The sequence below is a fragment of the Nomascus leucogenys genome, unplaced genomic scaffold (assembly GCF_006542625.1).
Source record: "Nomascus leucogenys isolate Asia unplaced genomic scaffold, Asia_NLE_v1 000523F_271578_qpd_obj, whole genome shotgun sequence".
NCBI lineage: Eukaryota > Metazoa > Chordata > Mammalia > Primates > Hylobatidae > Nomascus > Nomascus leucogenys.
Window position 1 is genome coordinate 221,610 of NW_022097213.1, and position 27,683 is coordinate 249,292.

Here is a 27,683-nt window from a genome sequence, read left to right on the forward strand (position 1 = left end):
CTCCATCTCAAAACATAAAAATATAAAAAATGTTTGGCTTTGGAAACCACGCCCTGCTGCTTAACCTGCTGCATCCCAGGGCAGCTTCCTTGTCATCTCTAAGCTGCAGTTTTCTCATCTTCAAAATGGCTCTAATGCCCCTTGTGGCTCCTTTGGGTTTCAGAGTTTGTAATATAGCGCCTTTATTCTCCACACACAGCAGGCACTCACAACTCTCCTTTTCCACTGTCCCCTCTTCCCTGGTCTCTGATCTCTCTCTTTACAAAGGGAGCCATCCTAATTCCTGGACCCCTTGCAGTGTCTTGCCCAGCTTGGGTTCCCCAGCACTGTCATCCACCTCCTGGCCGCAGCCCTATGCACCTGCAGCGGGGCCCACTGGGCAGGTGCTGGCACTGGCCTCCATGGTCACAGTAGCCCCTACTGCACGGGGACACGCAGGTGAAGCCACTCTGGGGGCTGTAGACCAGGTCGTAGCCCTTGTAGCCATCGCATCTGAAGTAAGCCTTCAGCGTGCTCACGCTCACTGTCGGGAAGGACACAGATTAACACAGAAAGCAACTGATGAACACTAAATCAATACCTTTTCAGCCACGAATTCCTTTTCGGGTGTTTCTCCTGAGAAATAAGTAAAGAAGTGCACAGATACATATGCCCCTGGACATTCAGATCAGCGTGGTGGATAATAGTAACGTTTCAGAAGTGGGGTCTGGTTAAATAAACTACTGCACATCCTTACCAAGGGATGGTGGTTCCTATGGAAAAAGTTTCCTAGGGAAAAAGGTTCCTATGGAAAAAGGTTCCTAGGGAAAATGCTTTCCTGAAGAGCACATGCTTTGAAGGTGGCCAGACCTGGGTGGAAACTGAAACTCTGCTAGTAACTAGATGTGTAATTCAGGGAACACTCTTTCACTCTTTCAGCTTCAGTTTCCTTATCTTTAAAAGGAAATGATCATAGTAGCACTTATGCTGCTGTGAGATTTAAATGAGATAATGTGTCCACAGTACTCAGTACACTGCCTGACACACAGTAAGCACTCAAAAAATGGTAATGATTATTATAACGTATTTTAAAATATGACACTATATTCAAACATACCATTATAATATGTCAAATGGGAATATGGACACAATATATGAGACAACCTGTTCACAATTGTTGAACGAGCAGGTTATCCAACATTAGGAATGATTTGATCCTTCAATAAAAAATCGATGTGTGAAGGTTCCTAGGCATAAAAGAAAGTTCAGAAGGATATGTATGAAATATTGTTGTCTCTCTGGGGGTTGGGATTACAGGGTTTTTTTCCTTTTTTCTTTTTGTTAAGTTTGGTTTCCTAAAGTTTCTGCAATAAACATACGATGCTTGTATAATAAAAATTATAGGTTTTCCTTAATTGCATAGTCAGGGCTTGCCTCCCTGCGCCTCCTACCCCAACTCCCCAACATACAGTAGTTCTGAGGGATTTCACCCCCTGCTCCGGGAGAGAGTGGGCTTAGCCTGGATTCTGGGAGAAGCTCTTGCTTGGTCCCAGACCCAAGTAAAACAGCAGTTTCTGTTGTGTTTGGGGTGTGGCCACTGCCCTGCCCTATACAGAAAATAGGATGCGTTATTCCTTTGTTTCTCTGCCAAGCTTGCCAACTTATTCCTGTTCTGGAAGAAACAGGGGCTGTCAGCACTGAAAGGGGGCTCAGAAATCCCATCTCATTTTCAGATGGGGGTGCTGAGGCCTGGCCTGGGGGAGGTGCTGGGGGGTGTTGAGGCCTGGCCTGGCCTGGGGGAGGTGCTGGGGGGTGTTGAGGCCTGGCCTGGGGAAGGTGCTTGGGGGTGTTGAGGCCTGGCCGGGGAAGGTGCTTGGGGGTGTTGAGGCCTGGCCCGGGGGAGGTGCTGGGGGGTGTTGAGGCCTGGCCTGGGGAAGGTTCTGGGGGCTGTTGAGGCCCGGCCTGGCCTGGGGAAGGTGCTTGGGGGTGTTGAGGCCCAGCCTGGGGAAGGGGCTGGGGGCTGTTGAGGCCTGGCCTGGCCTGGGGAAGGTGCTGGGGGCTATTGAGGCCTGTCCTGGCCTGGAGAAGGTGCTTGGGGGTGTTGAGGCCTGGCCTGGCCTGGGGAAGGGGCTTGCACAGGGTCACATCATTTCAGGGAGTAGTTGCCTCTGTCCCTGGCCAGTCTCCAGTCTCCAGCTTCATATCCTCCCGCTAGAGGGCAGAGACGATGGGGGTGTCGCTGTGTATGTTTACGTGCAATGGCATTTTAAGAAAACTATTAGCAATTTTATGAAAATAAATTGCTGCTGTTTGATTAGCAGCCACAGGCAGCAAGGCCCTGGCTGGGTACTTGCTCTGTGAAGCTGTCTGCATGTGACTGCCTTAGCAGCGCTGGCTGCTCCTGCTCCTGAATCTAAAAAGCAGCTGGATAAAATGTTCACGTTTTCGCTCAAAACCAAACAGAAAAACTCAGTTAGCTTGTTTGTGTGGGCTGAAGCACCTCTGTTTACCCGCCCCCCACAGTGACCCCCATACTGTCCCCGGAATGGACGGACTCACGGGCTGACACGTCGCGCACGTCTTCCCTGGAGATGGGCTGGAAGACCACGTCATTCCTGGGCTTCTCACTCCTCCGTGGAACATGGTATAAGAACGCCTCCACCACCGCGGCCAGCAGCTGGTTGCTCAGGAAGTCGATGACGGGGCCCCGAGGGCGGTACTGGAACTCTGAGATGACCATCCAGTGTTGAATGGGGCTTCCCGAGGCCGGTGCTGGGGAATCGCTGTGTGGGAGGGCGACAGTGAGGGGGCTGGGGGGCTGGGGGCGGGGGATGAGGAAGAGGATCTGGGGGCTCAGGGGGACACAGTCCCACTTACATTTGTTTCACTTGGCTGTTGCGGAGAAAGGCTCGCATGTCCAGGGTTCCCAGTCTGTATGCCACCTAGGCCAGAGGATGGGGGATGGGGGTGGGGGTGAGGCCCCATCCGGGGGGAGACCCCCTCCCACCTTGATGGGTGTATTCATCCCTGTTTCCTCCTGGAACGCAAGCCCTAGGACCCCAGCACCTTCCTCACCTGTCTCTGCACCCTCACACTCTAGCCTAGCTCAGTGACTGTCATGGGTCCTTGTTTCATAATGTTTGTTGAGAGTGAAGGGTTTTCCATTCTGTCCCCCTCCTTGGCCTCATATGACGAGCGGGGAATCTGACATGAATGGCCCCTACCTTGCCTCTGATGCATGACTCATGACCTCCTCCCCGTATATTGAACATGGGTTGTTTAGACCTAGGAGATGGTCAGGGGCTGGGGGTGTCAAGGTGACTTAGGTGGAGTGTAAACTCAAAGAGTGCATTGTCTGGCGCAGGTGACAAATGTCAACAGATTTTACCGTGTGGAGTGTGGAATGTGGAGTGCTAGGCTTGCAGTAGTAATAATAGCAGTCATGTTTGAATACTTGTGTGTCAGGCACTGGACTAAATGCTTGACACACGTTATCATTTAAATGGTGATACAGCCTGTTGACTCAGGTGCTATGATTGTCCCTGTGTTTACAGATGACCTGTTATATGATGTGTCTAGTTAGCACACTGCTCTAGTGAGGGGCAGAGCAGGGATTCTGATTCTGGGTGTGCAGGATTCTAGAGCCCCAACCACTCGGCAGTTGTGCCACTTTGCCTGTGACTGAGGTATGGCATGGCAGCCAAGAAGAGGGAGCTGCCAGTTCCCTCTGGGAAGTCAGGGAAGACTCCCTGGAGGTGAAATGTCCTTTAGTTTCTTTCAGATCATAACCAAGAAGCTTAGAGGTCTCAGCTGGGGTGACTTGGCATCCTGGCCTCTGCTTATGATGAGTCGAGGTTTCTGTCCTGGGCCTTCCTCACTTCCTAATGCCCTGCACCTCCCATGGGGCAAGAGGCTCCGGCCTCCTCTGGCAGTTGAATCCAGAGAGATGACAAGACGAAGGCCACACAGTGATGGTCCTGCCCTCGCCTGAACCCGCCAAGCATCCCCTCCCACCCAGAGCATGGCCTGCAGCACTGACCAAGGCGTTGAGCTCTGCCATGGAGGCATTTTCCTCTTCACTGAGCAAGAGCTGGATGACTCTTAAGGGAAGTTCTGGAGATGGGAGAAGCAAATGTGTCATCACCCCACGGTTTACCCAGACTTACCCAAAAAGTCTGTCGGGCCAGCCCAGGCCGACTGCTCCATTCCAGTGACAGAAGGTCGCTGAAGAAACCGGGAGAAGTGGCCCTCACCCTACATTCCACAGTGACAGAAGGTCACTGAAGAAACCGGGAGAAGTGGCCCTCACCCTACATTCCACAGTGACAGAAGGTCGCTGAAGAAACCGGGAGAAGTGGCCCTCACCCTACATTCCACAGTGACAGAAGGTCGCTGAAGAAACCGGGAGAAGTGGCCCTCACCCTAGCGCTCACTCCACTATGCTCCGGACCTCCCCGACGCTCATCTCACTGAGCCAGCTGTGAGGTCTCTGCCTCCGTCCTTCCTCCATAGGCCACACAGGCCCATGGTCCTTGCCATGACAGCTTTCCTCGCCAGCTCCCATAGCCTGCACCTTACACCGTCCCAGAGAAATCTGGAGCTCTGTCCTGTGACCCCAGAGCTTCCTCATCTTCTCCAAAGGTGGGCGGAGTGCGGAGGCAAGAGGGTGGGGCCCGGGAGGAGTGCCCGGGTGAGAGGGCGGGGCCCAGGCGGGGTGTGGGGGTGAGAGGGCGGGGTCTCTGGCAGTACCTAGGTTGACAGTTGGACTGAAGTTGTTCCCAGCCAGGAAGCAGAGGCTGTCGGTGAAGGCCGGGGGACAGATGCACGTGGGCTGGCAGCCCAGAGTCTGGGAGATGTAGCAGTGGCCTTGATTGTAGCAGTAATTCACAGGGCAGGACTGGTTCCGACACAGGAAAGAGCTCCCCAGAGCTGCAGAGTGAGTAGGGAGGTCAGCAGCAGCGCGCTGGGGAGCAGAGGGACAGCCCAGCCCGTGGAAACCCGCTCCGGGACAGGCCTGCTTTCTTTCCCCCACTCGGAACCCCAAACCATCCTTCCCTGCTTTTCCAGGCGTTTCTCTGCAGGGCAACCCCTTTCCCTGGCCAGGCAGGTATTCTTCCACTTCTGTGGAGGGACTGGAGTGTGTCTCAGACCCTCTGCTTCAGAAAGGACCCCGAAGGCTGGCAGAGGAGGGGCCCCCAGCTGGCTTTCCTCACGCCCTCCCCTCTCACGTCCATCTCCTTTTCTGCCTTTATAAAAGCTGCGGTTCTACCCACTCTGGCCTCGGCTCTGAGCGCAGTGATCTGTAGATTTTATTTGGGTGCCTTAGGGGGCTTGGTAAAGGCCTCGCTGTGATCTCCCTCATCAGACTCTGGTGGCTCAGAGCGGGAGGAACAGATGGCTGGGAAGACTCAAAGGGAAAATCAGGCACCTTTGCTGCCGGATCCCCACCGAGGACCCAGCTTGCCCGGTTCCCTGGAGCTGCTGAAGTCTCCTCCCCTGGCCAAACCATCTTCAGTCTTTTGCCCGGGGTTCCCCCCATCAATGCCTCAGGGATGCTCAGCCCCGTCCCCTCCGCTATGCCTGTACAACCTCTTCTCCTTCAGCCCCACACCATCCACCACCCCCTTTCCAGGCCTGCCTAGATTTCCCATACCTGCCTAGATTGAGCATTCTAAAGATTTGCTGGAAAAAGGAGAGAAATGGTTTGCCTTTGGCTGTCTACACCCTTGAGCTGTCAGCTGCTCCCAGAAGCGCCTCCTCCAGGCCCTGTTCCCGGCTCACGGGCACAGTGCCGCCCATCCCCAGTCAGGTTTGGAGGGCAGGCCTCGCAGCCCTTCCCAGGAACGCAGCGGACACTCGGGAGGCACGGCTCCTCACAGGCATCCTCGGAGCGCTCGCAGTAGCGGCCGAAGGTGCCCCCGTCACACTTGCAGCCAGCCACCTGGAGGAGGGTTGCTGATCACAGGTGGCCAGGAGACCAAACTGAGAAAGGCTTCTGGGTGTTTCTGACTCTGACCCCTTTGGCCTGAGAACCCGTGGACCCTGATTCGTGTCTCAGCCCCACCAGCAGCTGCTGAGCACCTTCTTGACCAGGCCGTGGGGCTGCAAGGTCCTGCCTAAAGCCACACAGTAGTCCTGCCCAGTTGGCCTCCCTGGGTCATTGTTTTACCCTGACCCCCTGCCTGGCCCTGCACCGGGATCTCAGCCTCTTCCCTCTCACACTCTAGCTCTTTGCCTGAAATCCTTTCTAGAGTAAGATGGGGGATGCATGAATGATTGAAGCATTAATGAATGAATGAATGTATCCATGTACATATGTGTGTATCCATGTATGCATGTATCTATGCATGCATGTATGTATCCACATATGTATCATGTGTGTATGTATCCGTGTGTGTATGTATCCATGTGTATGTATCCATATGTGTATGTATCCATGTGTATGTATCCATGTGTGTATGCATCCATGTGTGTATGTATCCATGTATGTTCTATTGCTTGAAAACCGGATTCCTTATTTTGAGACAGGGTCCCACTGTGTCACCCAGGCTGGAGTGCAATGTCTTGATCTTGGCTCACTGCAAACTCCACCTCCCAGGTTCAAGCCATCCTCCCACCTCAGGTTCCCAAGGAGCTGGGACTACAGGCATGCACCACCACGCCCACTAATTTTTGTATTTTTCTTCTGCTTTTTTTTTTTTAATGAGACAATCTCATTCTGTTTCCCAGGCTGCAGTGCAGTGTCTCGATCTCGGCTCATTGCAATGTCCCCCGCCCAAGTTAAAGCAATTCTTGTGCCTCAGCCTCCCAAATAGTTGAGATTACAGGCATATGCCAACACGCCCAGCTAATTTTTTGATTTTTAGTAGAGACACGGTCTTGCCATATTGCCCAGGCTGATCTCAAAGTCCTGAGCTCAAGCAATCCGCCTGCCTCAGGCTCCTGTGTGGCCTGCAAACTGGATTCCATAGAAGCTGAAATTGACCTCCCTTGTTGACTCCTAGACCAAGAACACAGAGCCTCCCTGCTGAGCACTGTGAGAAAACGCGGCAGCCAGAACAACAGCGCAGCAAAGGCTGCGGCGCCCAGGCCTCACCAAGCTCCCTGCACTTCCCTTTCTAACTCCCTTACTGAATCGACTCAGGGAATCTCCCTAAAATGGAACCTTCTAACACTTGCTACTCCCAAGAGTGCATATTTGGGGATCTATGGAATAGTATACTGATTTCAATCTCTCTTTTTCCCATTGTGTATTTTATCCTTTTCTACCCCCTACCCCACCAACCATCCCTACCTCTATCCCTTTCAAGTACCCATTCTCTGCTCATGCTTCAGAAGGATGTGTGTCTGTGTGTGTGTGTGTCTGTGTGTGTGTGTGTGTGTGTGTAAGTGGTGAGGGAGGTAGTTTTGTGTTCCAGATAAACACTTTCCTTTCTGGCTCTTCTTTTACAACCAAAAATAAAAATAAAAAAGCAGATAGGACAAGAGTTGTGGAATTAGGCCAAGTATCTTGGCTAGAAACATGCAGAAGTAATTTCTCCAAACTGGAAAAGATGTTTCTTTTAGCTGGAAGGAGATAGTAAAGGAGAAAGCAAAGGGGCTTGGAGGTGTCAAGATAGAGGGACCCACAGCTCTCTCCCCAGCACCGTGATGGCATCCCAGGGAGAAACGGCTGTGGGGTGCTTCTAGGCAGACGGGACTGTAAGCGGCCTCAGAAAAGGTGTCCTTTGTCTGAGCAAGGCACAGAAGCAGCAGAGCCTCTCCCTGGGTCTGAGGGGAAGTGGGGCAGAGCTGTGATGGAAACCTGTGTGGACTCAGGCCCAGGGACCCCATGACCACCTTCCACCCCACACCGCAGGGCCCTCTGCTGGGCTTTGCCGCAGAGCTGTGGAACTGGGAACCACTGGGCACTGTGAGAAAGACTGAGGTAGAAGTTTCCTGCCAACCTGGCAGAAGGGGAGGTGGGAGATAAAAATCCAGTTGAACTATAAGCAATAAAGAAAGGTTCTTTCCTCTTTCCTTCCTTCCTTCTTTCTTCCTTTTTCTCCAATAAAGTTAGTTTCTTTCTTTCATTCATTCATTCTTTCTTTCTCTCTTTTTCTCCTTTCCTTTACTTTTCTTTCCTTTCCTTTTTTCATTCCTTCTTTCTTTCCTTTTCTTTCTTTTTGAGATGGAGTCTCACTCTGTTGCCCAGGCTGGAGTGCAGTGGCGCAATCTTGGCTCACTGTAACCTCCGCCTCCCGGGTTCAAGCGATTCTCCTGCCTCAGCCTCCCGAGTAGCTGGGACTACAGGCACCCGCCACCACGCCCAGCTAATATTGGTATTTTTAGTAGAGACGGGGTTTCACCATGTTGGTCAGGATGGTCTCGATCTCCTGACCTTGTGATCCGCCTTCCTCAGCCTCCAAAAGTGCTGAGATTAAAGGCATGAGCCACTGCACCAGGCCAGAAAGTTCTCTTTCTTCCCACATGAGTTTATGGCCTGAGACTGGAGTCTTCTCTACTCACCTACCACTGCTCCACCCACCTCCCAACACAGACACACCCAGGAGAGGCAGAATCACAGCATCCGTTCCACTCCCATTTCCTCTCCCCTCGGCACAGACACTCCTCACCCGCCTCCCAGCGCTCACCTCCAGGGAGGAGTTGCCCACCCTGCTGGTCTGGTTGTACAAACACTGGCTCTCTGCACTGCAATGGCAGACCACGGTCCTGGGCTGGAGTGCAGATGCCAAGCCAATCTTGGCACGTCTTGCTAGAATCTCCAGAGTGAATGGCTCCAGCGACTTGGGTGTCCACAGCAACGTCCCATTCTCTGCCCGGGGAAGATGAGAACGTTGAGAGCTGGGAGACTCCTCAGCTCTGTGGTCTGACGCATCCTCATCTAACACCCTGACTGCTGATACTGGGCTTCCCCCACCCCTCTCAGGCCACCCTCCCCCCTCCCCAGACAAATCTCATTGGTCATTTCCTTTGAGCAAGGCTGGTATCGGGGGTGATCCTAGTCACGCTCCCAGCTGGAAGGAGGTGGCACCAGTCCAACATACTGATTGTAGCGGGGAACGCCACAGAGGGGAAAGCGGTTTCCCCCTGAAGAAACCCCAAAGGCAGCCCTGGCTGGGCTCACGCCAGGATGGGACATCCTGGGGGATGGAGGATCAAGGCCAGGATCCTCCAGACACCTCCCCAGGCTGCGCTGCCGGCCAAACTGGCTTCAGTCTCACAGCAGCCCCATCCTTTGCCCTGGTTTCCCACCCACCCCCCACTTCCTGGACCTTTCCCAGACACCCCCTTCAGACACCAGACTGTAGTGAAACACTGCTACATATCTTCTGATCAAACTTATATTTTTCAAGAAAATAGGAAAGTCTCCTTAAAACAGCAGATTGAAAGGAAGTGACAGAGAATAGACGAACGTAATTTCCAGATCATCGTCCTTCAGGGGTGGGGCCCGTGGAGAAGAGAATCTCTCAATGCCATTGTCTCGCACCTGGGAGGATGTACGTGGGGCAAAAGGGTTGCAGGCAAAGCAGTCCCTTCTCAGACGCGGAGAGAAAGAACATCAGGCAGAGAGGCAAAGAGAACGCAGAATATGCCCCCTGGGGCTTTGGTTTAGCCAAGAACAGTCACCCGCAGAATTAGTGCTGGCAACGGACGAAAGCGGCATCCCTTGTGCTTGGACCCTTTCGCCCTGATCATGGATGTAGGGCTCGGGGTCTCTAACACCTTTACGGAGAGGGAGCGATGGCACTTTACTGGGTCCTAGCCCAGGAAACCAGGCAAGGAAAGACATGGCTATAGGTAAACATGGTTACCAGACAAAAAGAGCGAGAAAGGTACCAAACAAAAGTATTTTTTATATTCCTTTAAATCTTGTCCTACATTACATCCTTCCTTTAATAGATATAAAAATGTTGTAAATTGGTCATTTTAAATGTTGCACTTGATTATTCTAATAATTTGGTGAATGCATAATGGCTAAAGATGACTGTATATGATCAGATTGAGATTAAATGATCTTCGCATCTTTTTTTTTTTTTTGAGACAGAGTCTTGCTCTGTCACCAGGCTGGAGTACAGTGACGCGATCTCAGCTCACTGCAACATCTGCCTCCTGGGTTCAAGCGATTCTCCTGCCTCAGTCTCCTGAAGAGCTGGGATTACAGGCATGCACCACCATGCCCGGCTATTTTTTTGTATTTTTAGTAGAGACGGGGTTTCACCATGTTGGCCAGACTGGTCTCGAACTCCTGACCTCAGATGATCCGCCCGCCTCGGCCTCTCAAAGCTCTGAGATGACAGGCGTGAGCCACCGCGCCCGGCCTTGAATCAGTTCTGTGTGTCCAGAGTCACTGTAGCTATCTGGCCAAACCGCCATAAGCCCGTCACTACTACTTACTGGGGGGCACCTATTTGAGTTATAGGTATCGCTCCTCGGAAATGCCGGTCCTGGATATTCGAATGAAAGATTGACAGCAAGTGTTGCTGGGTACAGCAGTGCAGAATTTCCCAAAGTTTGACTCCGACCTCATCCCCTACCCACCTCCCCACTCTCCTCAGCCAGCCAAATATTCTTACCAAAGAGCTTAAAGTCGGTACAGTTGTCTCTGAGCGTGAAGGTGGCATCCTCTGCATTGCTGGTGTACTGAATCAGCGTGATCTGCCCCTTGTAGGCTTCAACCACATGACTACCATTGATGGAGGGTGGGTACTGATCTGAAACACAAAGAGAGAATGGGAGTTCCCAGGCAGGACAGTCTCCTGCTTTATCAGCCTCCTCTCTTTCTCAACTCTAATATGTGTGAGGCTTTCCCAGGACTGTGACCCATCTCTGGAAGAAGGAATTATTCTGTGTACCTGCTCTCGAGTAACGCACAGCAGACGGGGACTGTACTGCCCACCTAGCCAAATCTTTAGCCTCTTTCTCTCCCCCCACCTCCTCAAAGAGCTCCTTTCAGATTCTTTCCTGAACATGGTGCTATGCTGGGTATGACAAAAAGTGAATTAGAGAGCAGATCTGTTTAGACCATTACAGGGTTGTACCTTTGGCAAAGGGCTGAAAACCTGAAGGGTGCTGGGTGTCTCATGCCTGTAATCCCAGCACTTTGGGAGGCCGAGGCCGGCGGATCACCTGAGGTTGGGAGTTCGAGCCCAGCCTGACCAACATGGTGAAACCCTGTCTCTACTAAAAATACAAAATTAGTCAGGCATGGTGGCGGGTGCCTGTAATCTCAGCTACTCAGGAGGCTGAAGCAGGAGAATCGCTTGAACCCAGGAGGCAGAGGTTGTGATGAGCCGAGATTGCACCATTGCACTCCAGCCTGGGCAACAAGAGCGAAACTCCATCAAAAAACAAAAAAAAAACAAAATAAAACAAAACCAAAACATGGAGGATCACATCTAAACGGATATTGCATTTGTCCAGAAATAGAGAGGGAGTGAAACCTCTCCACGGGTCTGTTTCTCGGAGCCCTGCCATTTCCATTTCATAGTTGCGTCACGCATTCATTCAGTCAGTCATTTAACAAATATTTATTGAGCTAAGTGGCTGGCACTGTTCTGGGTGATGAGGATACAGTCATGAATGAATAATAAAAAAGATACCTGTGAAAATTATAAAATATGTTGAGTAATTATAAATGCTAAGGAGAAAAAAGGCAGGGAAGGCAAACAGGAAGTGTGGGTGAATGTGACATTTTGGACAGGGTGGCCAAGAGAGGCCTCGCCAAGGAGGGGACATTGGAATGAAGACATAAAGGAGGTGAGGGGCAAGCGTGTGGCTGTCCAGGGAATGAAGGGTATTCCAGGCAAGAGAACAGCACGTGTGAAGCCTGGGAGCTGAGCACACCTGGTGTGTCTGAAGAACACAGAGGAGCCTACAGGGCTGGAGTGTAGGGAGCTGGGAAGGGGTCCAACACTAGGATGGAGTGCAGGGAGCTGGGAAGGGGTCCAGCACTAGGATGGAGTGCAGGGAGCTGGGAAGGGGTCCAGCACTAGGATGGAGTGGAGGGAGCTGGGAAGGGGTCCAGCACTAGGATGGAGTGGAGGGGGCTGGGAAGGGGTCCAGCACTAGGATGGAGTGCAGGGAGCTGGGAAGGGGTCCAGCACTAGGAAAGAGGGGAGGGGGCTGGGAAGGGGTCCAGCACTAGGATGGAGTGCAGGGAGCTGGGAAGGGGTCCAGCACTAGGATGGAGTGGAGGGAGCTGGGAAGGGGTCCAGCACTAGGATGGAGTGGAGGGAGCTGGGAAGGGGTCCAGCACTAGGATGGAGTGGAGGGAGCTGGGAAGGGGTCCAGCACTAGGATGGAGTGGAGGGAGCTGGGAAGGGGTCCAGCACTAGGATGGAGTGGAGGGAGCTGGGAAGGGGTCCAGCACTAGGATGGAGTGGAGGGGCGGGGGAGCTAGGGGAGGGAGCTGGGAAGGGGTCCAGCACTAGGATGGAGTGGAGGGAGCTGGGAAGGGGTCCAGCACTAGGATGGAGTGGAGGGAGCTGGGAAGGGGTCCAGCACTAGGATGGAGTGGAGGGAGCTGGGGGGGAGGAGGGGGGGGCGGGGGGGGGGGGGGGGGGGGGGGGGGGGGGGGTGGGGGGCCAGCACGGATGGAGTGGAGGGAGCTGGGAAGGGGTCCAGCACAGATGGGGGGGGAGCTGGGAAGGGGTCCAGCACTAGGATGGAGTGGAGGGGGCTGGGAAGGGGTCCAGCACTAGGATGGAGTGCAGGGAGCTGGGAAGGGGTCCAGCATGGAGGGGGAGGGGTGGGAAGGGTCCAGCACAGGAGGAGTGGAGGGGCTGGGAAGGGGTCCAGCACTAGGATGGAGTGCAGGGAGCTGGGAAGGGGTCCAGCACTAAGGATGAGGAGTGGGAAGGTGGAGGGGAGCTGGGAAGGGGTCCAGCACTAGGATGGAGTGGAGGGAGCTGGGAAGGGGTCCAGCACTAGGATAGTGGAGGGTAGTAGGAGAGGGGGGCTGGGAAGGGGTCCAGCACTAGGATGGAGTGGAGGGAGCTGGGAAGGGGTCCAGCACTAGGATGGAGTGGAGGGAGCTGGGAAGGGGTCCAGCACTAGGGAGTGAGGAGTGGAGGGGAGCTGGGAAGGGGTCCAGCACTAGATGGAGTGGAGGGAGCTGGGAAGGGGTCCAGCACTAGAGGATGGAGGTGGAGGGGAGCTAGGGGAAGGGGGTCCAGCACACTAAGGAGCTAGGAAGTGCAGGGAGCTGGGAAGGGGTCCAGCACTAGGAATGAAGGGGAGGGGTGGGAAGGGTCCAGCACTAGGATGGAAGTGAGGGACCAGACTGGGAAGGGGTCCAGCACTAGGAGAGGGGAGGGAGCTGGGAAGGGTCCAGCACTAGGATGGAGTGGAGGGAGCTGGGAAGGGGTCCAGCACTAGGATGGAGTGGAGGGAGCTGGGAAGGGGTCCAGCACTAGGATGGAGTGGAGGGAGCTGGGAAGGGGGTCCAGCACTAGGATGGAGTGCAGGGAGCTGGGAAGGGGTCCAGCACTAGGATGGAGTGGAGGGAGCTGGGAAGGGGTCCAGCACTAGGAAAGGAGGGGAGGGAGCTGGGAAGGGGTCCAGCACTAGGATGGAGTGAGGGAGCTGGGAAGGGGTCCAGCACTAGGATGGAGTGGAGGGAGCTGGGAAGGGGTCCAGCACTAGGATGGAGTGGAGGGAGCTGGGAAGGGGTCCAGCACTAGGATGGAGTGGCAGGGAGCTGGGAAGGGGTCCAGCACTAGGAATGGAGTGGGAGGGGCTGGGAAGGGGTCCAGCACTAGGATGGAGTGGAGGGAGCTGGGAAGGGGTCCAGCACTAGGATGGAGTGAGGGAGCTGGGAAGGGGTCCAGCACTAGGATGGAGTGGAGGGAGCTGGGAAGGGGTCCAGCACTAGGATGGAGTGGAGGGAGCTGGGAAGGGGTCCAGCACTAGGATGGAGTGGAGGGAGCTGGGAAGGGGTCCAGCACTAGGATGGAGTGGAGGGGAGCTGGGAAGGGGTCCAGCACTAGGATGGAGGGAGGGAGCTGGGAAGGGGTCCAGCACTAGGATGGAGTGGAGGGAGCTGGGAAGGGGTCCAGCACTAGGATGGAGTGGAGGGGCTGGAAGGGGTCCAGCACTAGGTGGAGTGGAGGGAGCTGGGAAGGGGTCCAGCACTAGGAATGGAGTGGGAGGGAGCTGGGAAGGGTCAGCACTAGGATGGAGTGGAGGGGCTGGGAAGGGTCCAGCACTAGGATGGAGGAGGGAGCTGGAAGGGGTCCAGCTAGGATGGAGGGAGGGGCTGGGAAGGGGTCCAGCACTAGGATGGAGTGGAGGGAGCTGGGAAGGGGTCCAGCACTAGGATGGAGTGGAGGGAGCTGGGAAGGGGTCCAGCACTAGGATGGAGTGGAGGGAGCTGGAAGGGGTCCAGCACTAGGATGGAGTGGAGGAGCTGGGAGGGAGCTGGGAAGGGGTCCAGCACTAGGATGGAGTGCAGGGAGCTGGGAAGGGGTCCAGCACTAGGAAAGAGGGGAGGGAGCTGGGAAGGGGTCCAGCACTAGGATGGAGTGGAGGGAGCTGGGAAGGGGTCCAGCACTAGGATGGAGTGGAGGGAGCTGGGAAGGGGTCCAGCACTAGGATGGAGTGGAGGGAGCTGGGAAGGGGTCCAGCACTAGGATGGAGTGGAGGGAGCTGGGAAGGGTCAGCTAGGAGGAGTGGAGGGGCTGGGAAGGGGTCCAGCACTAGGATGGAGTGGAGGGAGCTGGGAAGGGGTCCAGCACTAGGATGGAGTGGAGGGAGCTGGGAAGGGGTCCAGCACTAGGATGGAGTGCAGGGAGCTGGGAAGGGGTCCAGCACTAGGATGGAGTGGAGGGAGCTGGGAAGGGGTCCAGCACTAGGATGGAGTGCAGGGAGCTGGGAAGGGTCCAGCACTAGGATGGAGTGGAGGGAGCTGGGAAGGGGTCCAGCACTAGGGAGGGAGGAGCTGGGAGGGGCAGGAGGGGAGGGGAGCTGGGAAGGGGTCCAGCACTAGGATGGAGGGAGCTGGAGGTCGCACTAGGAGGGGAGGGAGCTGGGAAGGGGTCCAGCACTAGGATGGAGTGGAGGGAGCTGGGAAGGGGGTCCAGCACTAGGATGGAGTGGAGGGAGCTGGGAAGGGGTCCAGCACTAGGATGGAGTGCGAGGGCAGCTGGGGAAGGGGGTCCAGCACTAGGGATGGAGTGGGAGGGAGCTGGGAAGGGGTCCAGCCTAGGATGGAGGTGGGAGGGAGGGCTGGGAAAGGGGTCCAGCACTAGGATGGAGGCAGGGAGCTGGAGGGTGGAGGGAGCTGGGAAGGGGTCCAGCACTAGGGATGGAGTTGCAGGGGAGCTGGGGAAGGGGTCCAGCCACTAGGAACTAGGGAGCTAGGAGGAGGGGGAGGGTCCAGCACTAGGATGGAGGGAGAGCTGGAGGGGAGCTGGGGGGGGGGGGGGGGGGGGGGGAAGGGTCAGCACTAGGGATGGGGGGGGAGTGGGGAGGGAGCTGGGAAGGGGTCCAGCACTGGGAGGAGTGGGGGGGGGGGGGGGGGGGGGGGGGGGGGGGGGGGGGGGGGGGGGGGGAGGGGCTGGGAAGGGGTCCAGCACTAGGGAAGGAGGGGAGGGGGAGCTGGGGGGGGAAGGGGGGGGTCAGCACAGGATGGAGGGAGGGAGCTGGGAGGGGTCCAGCACTAGGAGAGTGGAGGGAGCTGGGGAAGGGGTCCAGCACTGGAGGGGGAGGGAGCTGGGAAGGGGTCCAGCACTAGGATGGAGTGGAGGGAGTGGAAGGGGTCCAGCACTAGGATGGAGTGGGGAGTGGGAGGGGAGCTGGGGGAGGGAGGGGGGGTCCAGCACTAGGATGGAGTGGAGGGAGCTGGGAAGGGGTCCAGCACTAGGATGGAGTGCAGGGAGCTGGGAAGGGGTCCAGCACTAGGAAAAGAGTGGGAGGGGAGCTGGGAAGGGGTCCAGCACTAGGATGGAGTGAGGAGTGAAGCAGAGATGGAGTGGAGGGGAGCTGGGAAGGGGTCCAGCACTAGGTGGAGTGGAGGGGCTGGGGGGGGGGGGGGGTGGGGGGGGGGGGGGGGGGGGGGGGGGGGGGGGGGGGGGGGGGGGGGGGGGGGGGGGGTCCAGCACTAGGATGGAGTGGGAGGGGAGCTGGGAAGGGGTCCAGCACTAGGATGGAGTGGGGAGTGGAAGGGGTAGCATGGGAGGGAGGGGCGGGGGGTCCAGCACTAGGGGAGTGCGGGAGCTGGGAAGGGGTCGCGGGGGGGCGGGAGGGGGGTCCAGCACTAGGGGAGGGGAGTGGGAGGGGAAAGGTGGGGAAGGGGGGGGGGGGGGGGGGGGGGGGGGGGGGGGTCAGCACTAGGATGGAGTGAGGGAGCTGGGGGGGGGAGGGGGGGGGGGGGAGCCAGGAGGGGGGAGGGGGACTGGGGAAGGGGTCCAGCCACTAGGATGGAGTGGAGGGAGGGAGTCCAGCACTAGGATGGAGGGAAGGGGTCCAGCACTAGGAGGAGGAGGGGGGAGGGGTAGGATGGAGGGGAAGGGGTCCAGCACTAGGAGAAGAACTCTGAGAAGCTGAACCAGGCCAAAGGCCACTGCAAGGATGAGACAGCCAGGGAAGTCACTGAAGGGTCTGAGCAGAGGAATAACAGGAGTGGAAGAATCTGCTCAGTGAATGCAGATATACAGGGTAAAGCAGAGTCAGGCAAGGGCAGCTCCTCATCTGCTCCCAACTCTGAAAAGCCCTCCCGGGGCCTCGGGCCACTTACTGAGGGTGGCATTCACCTGCTCGTAGGTTTTACTGACTGCCCTCGTGTGAAGTCCGATGCTTGCGTTGCGCAGGGCCAGAGTGTCATAGATGCATGAGCTGTCTCCGTCACAGATCAAAGCTTCAGCCCAGGAGCTGTTTTTTTGCAGTTGTGAGTAGAAAACAGGGGTGAAGTTGGAAGGCAGCTGGTCATTCCTCTTGCCAAGGAGGCCTGTGCCGTTGATCTGCCCTGTAACACACAGAGCACGATGGTACCAGGCGTGGCACTCAGCCTTATTCCACCTGTGTCCGCCTCTACCCCTCACTTTATATGGCTTGGGGTGGGGCGGTGGGAGTGCAGGGCCAGAGCGGTTTCCAGCTTCTGAGCCTGCTGCAGTGAGAGAGGACACTCCACGTCCTCCATTCTCTCCTCCAGGTAGAGAGAGGCAGGTGGGCTGGTGGGGGGGGACAGCCCTGGGGGGGCACAGATTCGTCAGACCTTAGGGAGGATGGAGGTCTGCTTCCTACAGGGCCGAGGGGGACGACATAAACATACCGGCTCCCCTCACCTGCCCCTCTGCCCCAGGACCCTGCCCAGACTCACAGGTCATTCCATAGTGGAAAAGCATCTCCTCAGGGCTCCCTGGGGGATGGTGGAGCCATTGGGCATCCTGAAGTCGTCCTCCGGATTGTTATTCCAGAGCCCTGAAGGACAGAGTGGGAGGTTGGCCACCCTGGGCACACGGCTGTCCCCTTCCTGGGGAGCATCCGGAGGACGCAGTGGGGAGAGGCCAGGGCCTGGCAGCCTCTGCTCCTGCACCTGCTGTCAGGCCTCCAGGGGAGCCGGGAGGACGGGCCCTCACACCCTGCCCGTCTGCCTTCGGGAGGGGCGGGAGGAAACGCAGGCAGCGATGGAGGAGGGCGGGAGGATGTGGGAGGCAAGAGGAAAGGGAGAAAGGATGGCTGTGCCCCCCGCCTCCCCGGAGCCCATCCCTGATGCTCCCTTAGAGCGGGAGGAGGACAGGAAGGGAGCCTCGGGGGAGGCTGGAGAAGCCCCTCGGCTCCCGGCCCGCTCTGTGCCCCGAGGGTTCTGCTCCAAGGAGGCGGAGAAAGGGAGGCCGAGCAGGGCTGCCCGGGCCGCGGGCGTGGGGTCCGAGCTCCGGCTGGCTCCGAATAGCCCCAGAGGCAGGTCCGAGCCGCCCTCACCCAGGAGCCCCTCCGTGCGGTTCTGGTACTCGGGCGGGAGGCTGGCGGAGGCGTGGAGGATGTTGGAGAGCGCGGTCACCGAGACGGTGGCCCAGCCGTCGAAGCTGGCCGAGACCACAGAGCCGTTGCGGCTCAGGAAGACTCCGGTGGCCTTGAACGTCTCCTGGCCGGGAGCATCGGGAGGCAGCGGAGAGGAAGCCAGGTCGGCACCGCGGCCCCCACCAAATCCGGGCCCTGCCCGGCCGGCACCACCCCTCGCCCACCCCCACTCCCCCTCCCTCCACCTCCCCACCCCCCCCCCTCCCTCACCTCCCACCCCACCCCCCACCCCCTTCCCTCCCCTCCCCTCACCTCCCCACCCCCCTCCCCTCACCTCCCCCCCCCCACCCCCCCTTCCCTCACCTCCCACCCCCCACCCCCCCCCCCCCTCCCCCCACCCCCCCTCCCCCCCTCCCCTCCCCTCCCCTCACCTCCCACCCCCTTCCCCACCTCCCACCCCCACCCCGCCCCCAGGGCTGAAGCCGGGAGGGATCTGCACTGGAGGCGGAGAAGAGGCCGGCGAGCTGCAGGCCCCGCTGCGGGGGGGTGAAGAGGCTGCGCGCTCTTGGCCCTGCACCGCCACGCACCGGGCCCTGCACCGCCACGCAGTCGGCCCTGCACCGCCACGCAGTCGGCCCTGCACCGCCACGCAGTCGGCCCTGCACTGCCACGCACCGGGCCCTGCACCACAACGCACCCGGCCCGGCACCGCAACGCGCTCGGCCCTGCACCGCAACGCGGCTTCCCGCCCACCTCACTGCTCCCGGTGCGGGGAGGGGGCGGCCGGCGCTCCTCAGCCTACCTCTGCCGTCTTCATGGCCAGGCTTAAATGTCACAGTCTGGTGATCCATCCAGGACATGGATTGCGTCGTGAGGCTCAAGGAGCCATTGGACCTGGAAGGAGATGGGAGGGGACCTGAGCCCCACTCGCAGGTGGAGCCGACGCCCAGGAAAGCGGCTGGGAGAGCCCCCGGGGCTGGAAGCTGCGCCCTGGGCCGGGAGGAGGGCGCTGGAGGCCGCCGCCCGAGGTGATGCCAGCCGCCGTCTACCCTGTGCTCAGCAGGGTCAGGCATAGTTTTCGGATTATCCCCTTTAGCTCTTACAACAGCCCATGAGGCAGGTAATGTTATCCCCATTCTTACTAGGAGAAAACCAAGTTCAGTAGTTGCTTCGAAGCCAAACAGCTGGGAAACCGTGGGGCCAGAGCCCTAATCCACCATCCCCAGGATTGACTCCGGGACAGCTGCGTGGATAGGATGTGTCCTCCCTCCCTCCTGCCCAGCTTCCCCTTCTTCGCTCTCTTCCTTCTCCCCGGCCTCAGTATGTGGCGGAAGGTCCCTGTGGGTGGAAGGCAGGGAGGTCCCTGGCGCCCCTCACTCACCGTGACGGGGCCCAGGCTGCTGGAGCGGTACTGAGCCGCAAAGGCGATGAAGTTGGTGGCCTGGGCTGAGCCAGTCTGGGCGGTGCGGCCCTGCAGCAGGAAGGAGGAGTTCCCGTCCTGGGCCCCCACCAGCAGGAAGTCCCCCAGCCCATTGAAGGTGTAATTGACACCATCCAAGGTGGTAATGTGGGGGTCCCCGAACATCCAGGCTGGAAGGAAAAAAGAGATGCCGCCTCAGCATGACAAATCATGTGTAGGGCTGAGATTCCTCACTGCAGTCAGGTGCGGCACTTGTCCAGGCGGACTCAGCTGGGGATGTTCAGAGAGCACAGAATCCTCCCCTCAAGGCTTCTTGCATTTCATGCCCCGCTACTCTCACTCCTTCCCCAACTCAGGTACAAAGCCCCTCCACTGACCGTCCGCCCGTCACTGGCGTCATCTCCATCTTCCCTTGTGGCCACGGCTCTGCCCCTACTCCTTATCCAGACACCACCTCCTGGAAGCCCAGAAGCTCCCCCTCCCCAGAGGCTCTTCCTGGGCCTGGGCCCTGTCACTCACCAGGCCGTGGGGGCCTGTATGTAGCACAGCCCACGCGGGGCCGCTTCTGCTGGTACAGGGCACAGAGGTAGGGCTTGTCATTCCAGCGGCAGCACCAGCTCTGCGGCTCCAGTTCCTGGGCTGCGGAGAAGAGCAGTGAGTTGGGGAGGCTGAGGACCTGGAGAACCCATCTGGAGAGCTTGGCAGGGCAGGGCGGTGTTGGTGGCAAGAGCATGGCTTTGGAATCCAACGGCCCTTCTCGTGACCTTGGGCAGTGGACAGGGTGCTGTCTCTTTTGCAGGCATTGGGGCCACTGTGCAGCAGGGCGCATGGTAGGAGCTAAGCAAATTCGTCTTGAGGGTGGAGAGCCAAGTACTGCTGCTCTCAACGGGCTAGGAGTGGGGAGGGCATGGCTGACAGTCTGGGAACTGTGGAAACTGCCGTGGGACAGGGGAGAGAAGGGGAGGACACGGACCACGTGACCCCACACCCCTGCGCTCTCCAGCTCCCTTGGAGGGTCTCTGTGGGAGCTGACTCTCAGTCTTCCCCCAAACATCCTGCTCATCTGGGTCTACAGGGACGGGGTCAGCCTAAGCGCTCTCCTCCTGCCTGGAGAGATGGCCCCAGTCTGGCCTGGGGATGCGGAGCCAGGTATAGAGATGGGAAAGAGGCACTCAGCTCATACATCTCCGAATGTCTGCTGGTGGGGATGTTGGAAGCTTCCTAATGTTACCAGATCAGGAAGTGGAGGCCCAGAGAGGGGAAGGGTCTGGGAAGGAATGAGGACAAGAGGCTTCATGCTGAGGGTCCTCTGCTTGGCTGGGAAGGTGGGGTTGAGATCTCCACGCACTCACGCACCCAACTGCCAAGGACGCTGCACGTGCCAGCCTTCACGAAACTCTCCCCAGGGCCCGTAGCTGCAGCACACGCCTCCTCGCCAGGATGTGAAGCTGCACAGCTGCCTGCTGCCGAGGCTCCGGCGTCCTGAAACAAGTCCAGTCCCACTCAGGCCCAGGCCAGGGCTGCCAGGAGCGGGGCGGGAACAAGCAGGGGCTGTTTCTGGGGAGAGGCTGAGGGCATGAGCAGAGAGGGTGGTGGGTGGGCTTGTGGGGGGCGGGAAGGAGGTGTCACCTATGCTGACGGGTTGGAATCGTAAGTCCCATCGTCCCTGCTGCCAGGAACAAGGGCAGGAGACCTGGTTCCAGCCCCAGCTGGGCCACCGAGGCTGGCTCTTCAGCCACTGCAGGCACTCGAGACGGTAGTTGGGCCTTTCTTCCAGGTGTAGCCTGTAGAACTGCAGCCCTCGGAGGCCTGAGGTCGGGATGGGAGGGGGGAAGGGCTTATCCAGGGCTGGGGCTGCAGGCCCTGTCCTAGCTTTAGGGTCAACCAAAACTCACAAATGCACCCCCTTATGCCGCTTCTCACCTCTTTGGACCCAAGTCAGATGGGCAATAATTCCTCCCCCAAAGCCCTCGCTAGACTTAGCGTCTGCTTCTGATGACCAAACGTGGTTGCCACAGAACAAATAGAACTGGATTTACACTTCACAGTTCACGTGGCTGGTTTCTAAGGCTAAAATGTCCTTCATCCTATCACATTTTGGAAACTATTATTTCTTTCCCATTGGGGCCTCTGGCCTGAGTCATGGAGAAGGCACCATCGTTTGCCTCTTGACGCTTGTCTTTCTACCCACGTGAAAGCTCTTTGAGAGAAAACACAGTTGGTCTTTTTCCTTTGAAAATGTTTCTGGCCATTAGCAGTGTCCAGCACACGGCAGGTGCCCAATAATTGATGACAATGAATGTGAGACCTCCGGCCTCTTCCTGGTAGATTCTCTCTTTCTGAGACGGAGTCTCACTCTGTCACCCAGGCTGGAGTGCAGTGGCGTGATCTCGGCTCGCTGCAACCTCCACCTCCCAGGTTCAAACAATTCTCCTGCCTCAGCCTCTTGAGTAGCTGGAATTACAGGTGTGCGCCAAACGCCCAGCTAATTTTTGTATTTTTACTAGAGACAGAATTTCACCATGCTGGCCAGGCTGGTCTCGAACTCCTGACCTCAAGTGATCTGCCCACCTCAGCCTCCCAAAGTGCTGGGATTACAGGTGTGAGCCACGGCGCCCAGCCAGTAGATTTTCTTAAAGGATCTCACCTGGGTTCTCATTCCTGCTCTGGATAGGACACTTGGAGTATTGTCTGAACTGCCCATTCAAATCCCACCTCCCACAAGACCCCGTCCTCACTTCAGGATCTGGGCCCCCCGAGAGCCCTCTTGGGTTGGTTCATCTGAGGCAGGAGATGTTAGCCCCCTCTGAGACTGTGCTGTGTCCAGGGGTGCAGGAGGCCAGCTGCTCCCTGGGCGGTGCCACATCCCACCTAGACCTGTAGGAGGTTGGACTGTGGGGGAGGCCCTTCAGGATGGCAGTGATGTTAGTGAGGTGCCCTCTAGGACTGCGATGGTGTATGGGCTGGAGGACACACGAGGGCTTGAGACCAGCTCAGGTGTGATAAGGTGGCACTTTTACCTGAGTTGGAATTCAGGAATCTATCAGGGCCATACTTCTCCCACGCTGGCTGGGACATCAGTGGGCTGTTTTCGAAATAGCCATCTCCACTGCAGGAAAGGAGAGACGCTCAGGCCCCTGCCGTGCACAGGCTCTTGCCTCGTAGTTGCAAGGTGTTCGTTCATCCCTCTAGCTGGTCAGCAGCTGGTCAACCAGCTAGGCAGGCAGTGGGTCAGTGGGTCAGCCAGCCCCCATCGTTGAGCCCCAGCACTGAGCAGGAGAGGGAACAAGACAGATGGGCAGAGGGAGGAAGCTCTAACCGATTCCACATCTGATCGCTAGCTGCAAGAAACTGGCAGGTCTGCTTGGTCATGAGACAGGGGCGTGAAAACAACAGAGTTCAGGCCTCATTTCTGTTTGTTTCCCTTCAACAAGCAGAGGGTTTGGAGCAGGACAGACTCTGGGGACAGTGTATTATGATGGTTAAGAGCCAGTTTCTGGAGTTAGGCAGTGATGGATTCAACTGCTGATCCCCACACTTTCTAGCTTGGTGACCATGGACAAGTTACTGACCCTCTCTGATTCTTAGTTTTCACATCTGTATAAAAGGGATTACAGTAGCACCTACCTCGCTGTATTGTGAGGATTAAATGCAGTACCATCTGCAAATCCCTCAGAACTCAGTGAGGCCTTGATACAACAGATGCTGCCACTGCTGCCACCACCACCACCACCACCATCACCACCACCATCACCAACATCACCACCATCGCCACCACCATCACCATCACCACCATCACCAACATCACCACCATCGCCACCACCATCACCACCAACACTACCACCACCATCGCCGCCATCACCACCACCACCACCACCATCCCACCACCATCACCACCACCATCACCACCATCACCACCACCACACCATCACCAACCACCATCCACCACCATCACCACCACCACCACCACCATCCAACATCACCACCACCACCACCATCACCACCACCACCCACCACCATCACCACCACCACCACCATCACCACCACCACACCATTGCCAACATCACCACCACCACCACCATCACCACCACCACCACCATCGCCACCATCACCACCACCACCACCATCACCACCACCATCACCATCACCACCACCACCACCATCGCCACCATCACCACCATTGCCACCACCATCGCCACCACCAACACTACCATCGCTGCCACCACCACCGCCATCACCATCGCCACCTCCACCACCACCATCGCCACCGCCACTGCCGCCATCACCGCCACCAACACCAACACCACCACCATCACCACCATCACCACCACCACCATCACCACCACCACTATCGCCATCACCGTCCACAGGTATGGGGTCCGAGCAGAGCTCGGGAAGGAGGAAAGCCTGGAGCGGCCGCCTGCAGCCCCACCCTGGATGCCTGCTGCAGAGTGGGAACTCTTGGGCTTTTCCTCCTCCCTGACACAAGTAGGATGATGCACCCCTGCGTGACACCTTCCTCGGGTGTACTTGGACCGTGTGAAATTCCTAGGCAGTTGGGTAATTCCCCTTTCTCCTTCATAGCACACCAAGAAACTAGTGAAAGCAGTGAAATCAAAGGGGTAACCTGAACACACTCAATGTAAGAGAAGACATTTGCAGCAATTATCAAGAACAAAAGACATGTGGCCTTCGTATTGATTGCCACACCCCAGCATATGGGAACAGAGATGGCGCACTGCTGCGTCGGAGACAGCCTCCCACACACAGGAATCCACATTTCAACCACCCACAGCCCCGTGCCTCCTCTCTCCCTTTACCACCGGCTCCATATAAGCTTTTGGGTGCCCCCTGGATAAGTGGGTAATTCTCAGGAAGTCAGGAAGGCAGATTCTAGCCTCAGATGTCTGGGTTCAAATCTCCATGTTGCCACTTCCCAGCTCTGGGACTTTAGGCAAATTGCTAGTCTATTTGTATCTCAGTTTCCTGATCTGTAGAATGGGGATGGTAAGTAGTATCTGCCTCATGGAGTGGCTGTGATCATGACATGCAATAAGGTACATAAAGTGTTAGTGTAATCAGTCTTGGCTGTTATTATCACGATATTTGAGAAGGTAAGAGAGGCCAGCTAATGTCAGTGGAAATCAGGGAAGCCAAAGCTCTGGGCATTATTACAAGACACGGGGACTGGGATGGGAAGGGGCATGGCGGACAAATGGATGATCTTGTCATGGGAAGCAGCCAGATGCCTGGCCCCAGTGGTAGCTGGAGTCAGCGTGAGTCAGAAGCACCAGCCAGGAGGGTTCACGCCTTGCCCCAGGATGGGAGTGTGTGTGCAGCGAAACCTGACTCTACACCCCTCCCTGCCATCTACTCAGTGCTGACAGCCCCTCCCATCCTACCTGGAGAAGCCCATGAGCACCAGGTTGCCTGAGCGCTGGGCCACGTCCCACTGCATTCCACCGCTCTGGTAGAGAAACAGGGCATAGGACCTGCTCCCATCCGTGGAGAGGAGGGCTTGGTAGGTGTTGCTCTGGGGGTGGGTGGAAGCAAACACAGGGATGCCTGTGAGAGATCCGGGGTCTCCTCTCTTATGTCCCCCCACCCATCCCACAGCCCTGCTTGGACATGTACAGCACTGTTCCTAGTCTGCCCACAGCAAAGGCATGGGCCCAAAATGCTGGCAAGTTGTGGGTCAGTGAGGGCAGCTTTCACCCTGGGTGTGAACTTACCACACTTACCCTGGGTGTGAACTTTTCACCCTGGGTGTGAATCCACCACGGTGGATTTGCCTTTTGGTGACTTTCTTCCAGGAGGGGAGATAAAGGGTTCTGGGTTACAATTCAGTTACATCAGTGTTTGTAAGAGAACGCTACCAGAACCTGAGATTAGCCAAGATACCAGAGAGCTAGAGAGGAGGCTCATTAGCTCCCTCGCGGATAGTTAAGGACATTGCCCAAATTGTCTCCTCCACCTGAACAGCATGGATGACACTGGGGTTCACTGAAGGCGCACACGTTGTCCACAGTAGGTGACCAGTGAGCTTTCGTCGAGTGAATGAAGAAATGAGTGACTTTAGACCAGGCGTAAGGAAGAACTTGGTGACTACAAGAGCGGGGTCCTCGGAGGGAGGACAGAGGAGACAGTGTGGTGTGCCCCGTGCCCACTGGATGAGCCTGTGCTTAAGAGCCAGAGGCTGGAGTCAGAAGAAGCTCCACTGCAGGCCTGGCTTTGCCATTTGCCAGCAGCGTGACTTTGAACAAGTTACTTAACCTCTCTAACCATTGTCTTCCTCATCTGTAAAATGGGGATCATAATACCAGATTGAGCCACATGAAATTGCGAATAGCCAGACATTTTTGACTTACAAAAATTCCACTTGCTATGTTTCAGCCTAATAATACCCAGTTTGCTGGGCTGCTGTGAGGTCAAGTAGGCAAAGGGCCGAGGCAGGCCGGGCCCACGGTGAGTGCTCAGCCAACAGTGGTGGCAGTGGCTTGCTGTAATTAGCAATCTTTCCTAGAGCCAGAGAGGATGTTGGAAGAGTAGCCCCTGCCTAGGATTCTAGGATGTCTGACTCCCAGATGGCTCCCAGGAGCTGCCCACAGGTCTACTCACCCCGAGGGTCCACTGGGCAGGATAGGCGTGAGCATTGACCCACGTGACCTTTAGGGTCCACCTGGCCTTGTAGCCCCTGTTGTTTGTGATCTTTCTAATCCAAGACTCGGCCTCCTGGACTAGCAGGCTGTGTTCACCATAGAGCGTCTCGTATTCCTAGGAAAGGAGGGCAGATGAGAACAAGCCAACGAGGGTCCCACTCCTACACATGGACCCCCACTTTCTGCCTGGGGACCCTGCCCACTTTAGCCCACCCACATGGCCTGCCCTCCCCTGTCCCAGGCCTGCATTTTTGCCATGACCTCTTCTGAGGTGAAGTGCAATTCAAACTTGGGCTGCAGGAAGGCCTGCAGTGTGCAGAATGCAGGGTCGTGGCCCAGACGTCCAAGACCTCTGGACTTGAACTCAAGCGTCTCTTAGCTCAAACTGGCCCAGAGAGCAGAGCCACTCGGGCCCACTTTTACCTCCCCATGCCTAATCTGCAGCTCCTTGAGAACAGGCATCAGTCTCTCCCTCTTGGAGCCTCCACACTGCCCTGTCCGTGGCAGGGGCACGGTCCACACTTCCTGCAGTAGCTTTCATCACATGCTTCCTCTGATTGGAGTTATTCACCCAGTCCAGGAGCACAGGAGGGCCCTCTTGACTCACTCTTGTTAGGATAGACCCCCTACAGCCTGATTTTACAATCAAAGGCTGAATTGTCAGCCCCCATCCCCATCACCTGCAGGTCTTCTTGTGGTCGTGGTTGGGTTGGGGTATTCCTGGTCAGTCTCGTGGCTGGGCTGGGGTATTCCTGGTCAGTCTCGTGGCTGGGCTGGGTTCGCGTATTCCTGGTCAGTCTCGTGGCTGGGGGTATTCCTGGTCAGTCTCGTGGCTGGGTGGGGTATTCCTGGTCAGTCTCGTGGCTGGGTTGGGGTATTCCTGGTCAGTCTCGTGGCTGGGTTGGGATATTCCTGAGTCAGCTTAATGTCCCTTGCCTGGTTCCTCCCACACCCATATTTAAGCCTCAGTCCCCTGCTGCAGGGGCTGTCACAGCAGCAACTCTGGCAATGCCTTCCACACAACTCTTTGTCTCCCCTGCCAGCTACTGGGGGATCCTGCCTGCCAGGCTTTGAAAGGCTCACCTGATAAAATGTGGTCCCCCGACCAGTGGAGAAGTCAGCATCGTCCCAGAACGGAGCCACCAGGGCCACAGGGTCCCAGCCTGTGAAGCCTGTTCGCAGTGGGTTGGGGTAGGAGAAAATCTGGTAGTCTGACTCTGGGAAGATGATCTGGCCATTGTCTGTGAAATGAGCACACGGGTTTTGTGGTCAGCATTCAGGGAGGGAAGTGGGGAGGAAAGTCCCAGCCTTGGTCCAGCTCCTCAGAAGCGTGAGGGTAGAGCTTTAGAGATGCTAACCCCTGGAAGTCACCTCCTGTGTCCTGGCTTGGGGAGAGCCCTTTCCATATAATCTCACAGAGTGCTCCCCCCTCAGGCCATCCCTTGCGTCGGGTGGTAGGCTTGGTCCTGTTTCACTGCAGATCCCTGGCTGTGGACCAGCCCCTCACAGGCACACCCCTCTTGGCCAGTGCCCTGGGCCCCATCCTGAAGTTTGTGACACATTAGGTGGGGCTCAGGGGGTGGAGCCCTCCCTCCATCACTCAGGGAGTGGAGCCCTCCCTCCATTGTTCAGGGGTGTAGACACCCCCTCTCCATCACTTAGGG

The 27,683-nt window shown here is 57.1% G+C and overlaps 1 protein-coding gene across 1 annotated transcript; it reads right to left on the reverse strand.

Moving 5' to 3' along the window:
* On the reverse strand, nt 1-27,264 carry LOC115834196 (mucin-4-like; the record flags this gene model as incomplete). The annotated part of the gene is given in 22 exon segments (XM_030808953.1): nt 1-523; nt 2,539-2,762; nt 2,857-2,921; nt 4,019-4,092; nt 4,729-4,908; nt 5,761-5,920; nt 8,613-8,794; nt 10,557-10,694; nt 16,718-16,945; nt 17,300-17,347; nt 17,350-17,400; nt 17,902-18,071; nt 18,745-18,791; nt 18,793-18,834; nt 19,322-19,530; nt 19,880-19,999; nt 20,717-20,842; nt 20,990-21,169; nt 22,381-22,469; nt 24,763-24,893; nt 25,979-26,134; nt 27,103-27,264. Coding segments are annotated over 22 exon segments (2,976 nt in total), but the record flags the coding sequence as incomplete, so codon positions are not given.
* Between the last annotated feature and the right edge of the window lie 419 nt (nt 27,265-27,683).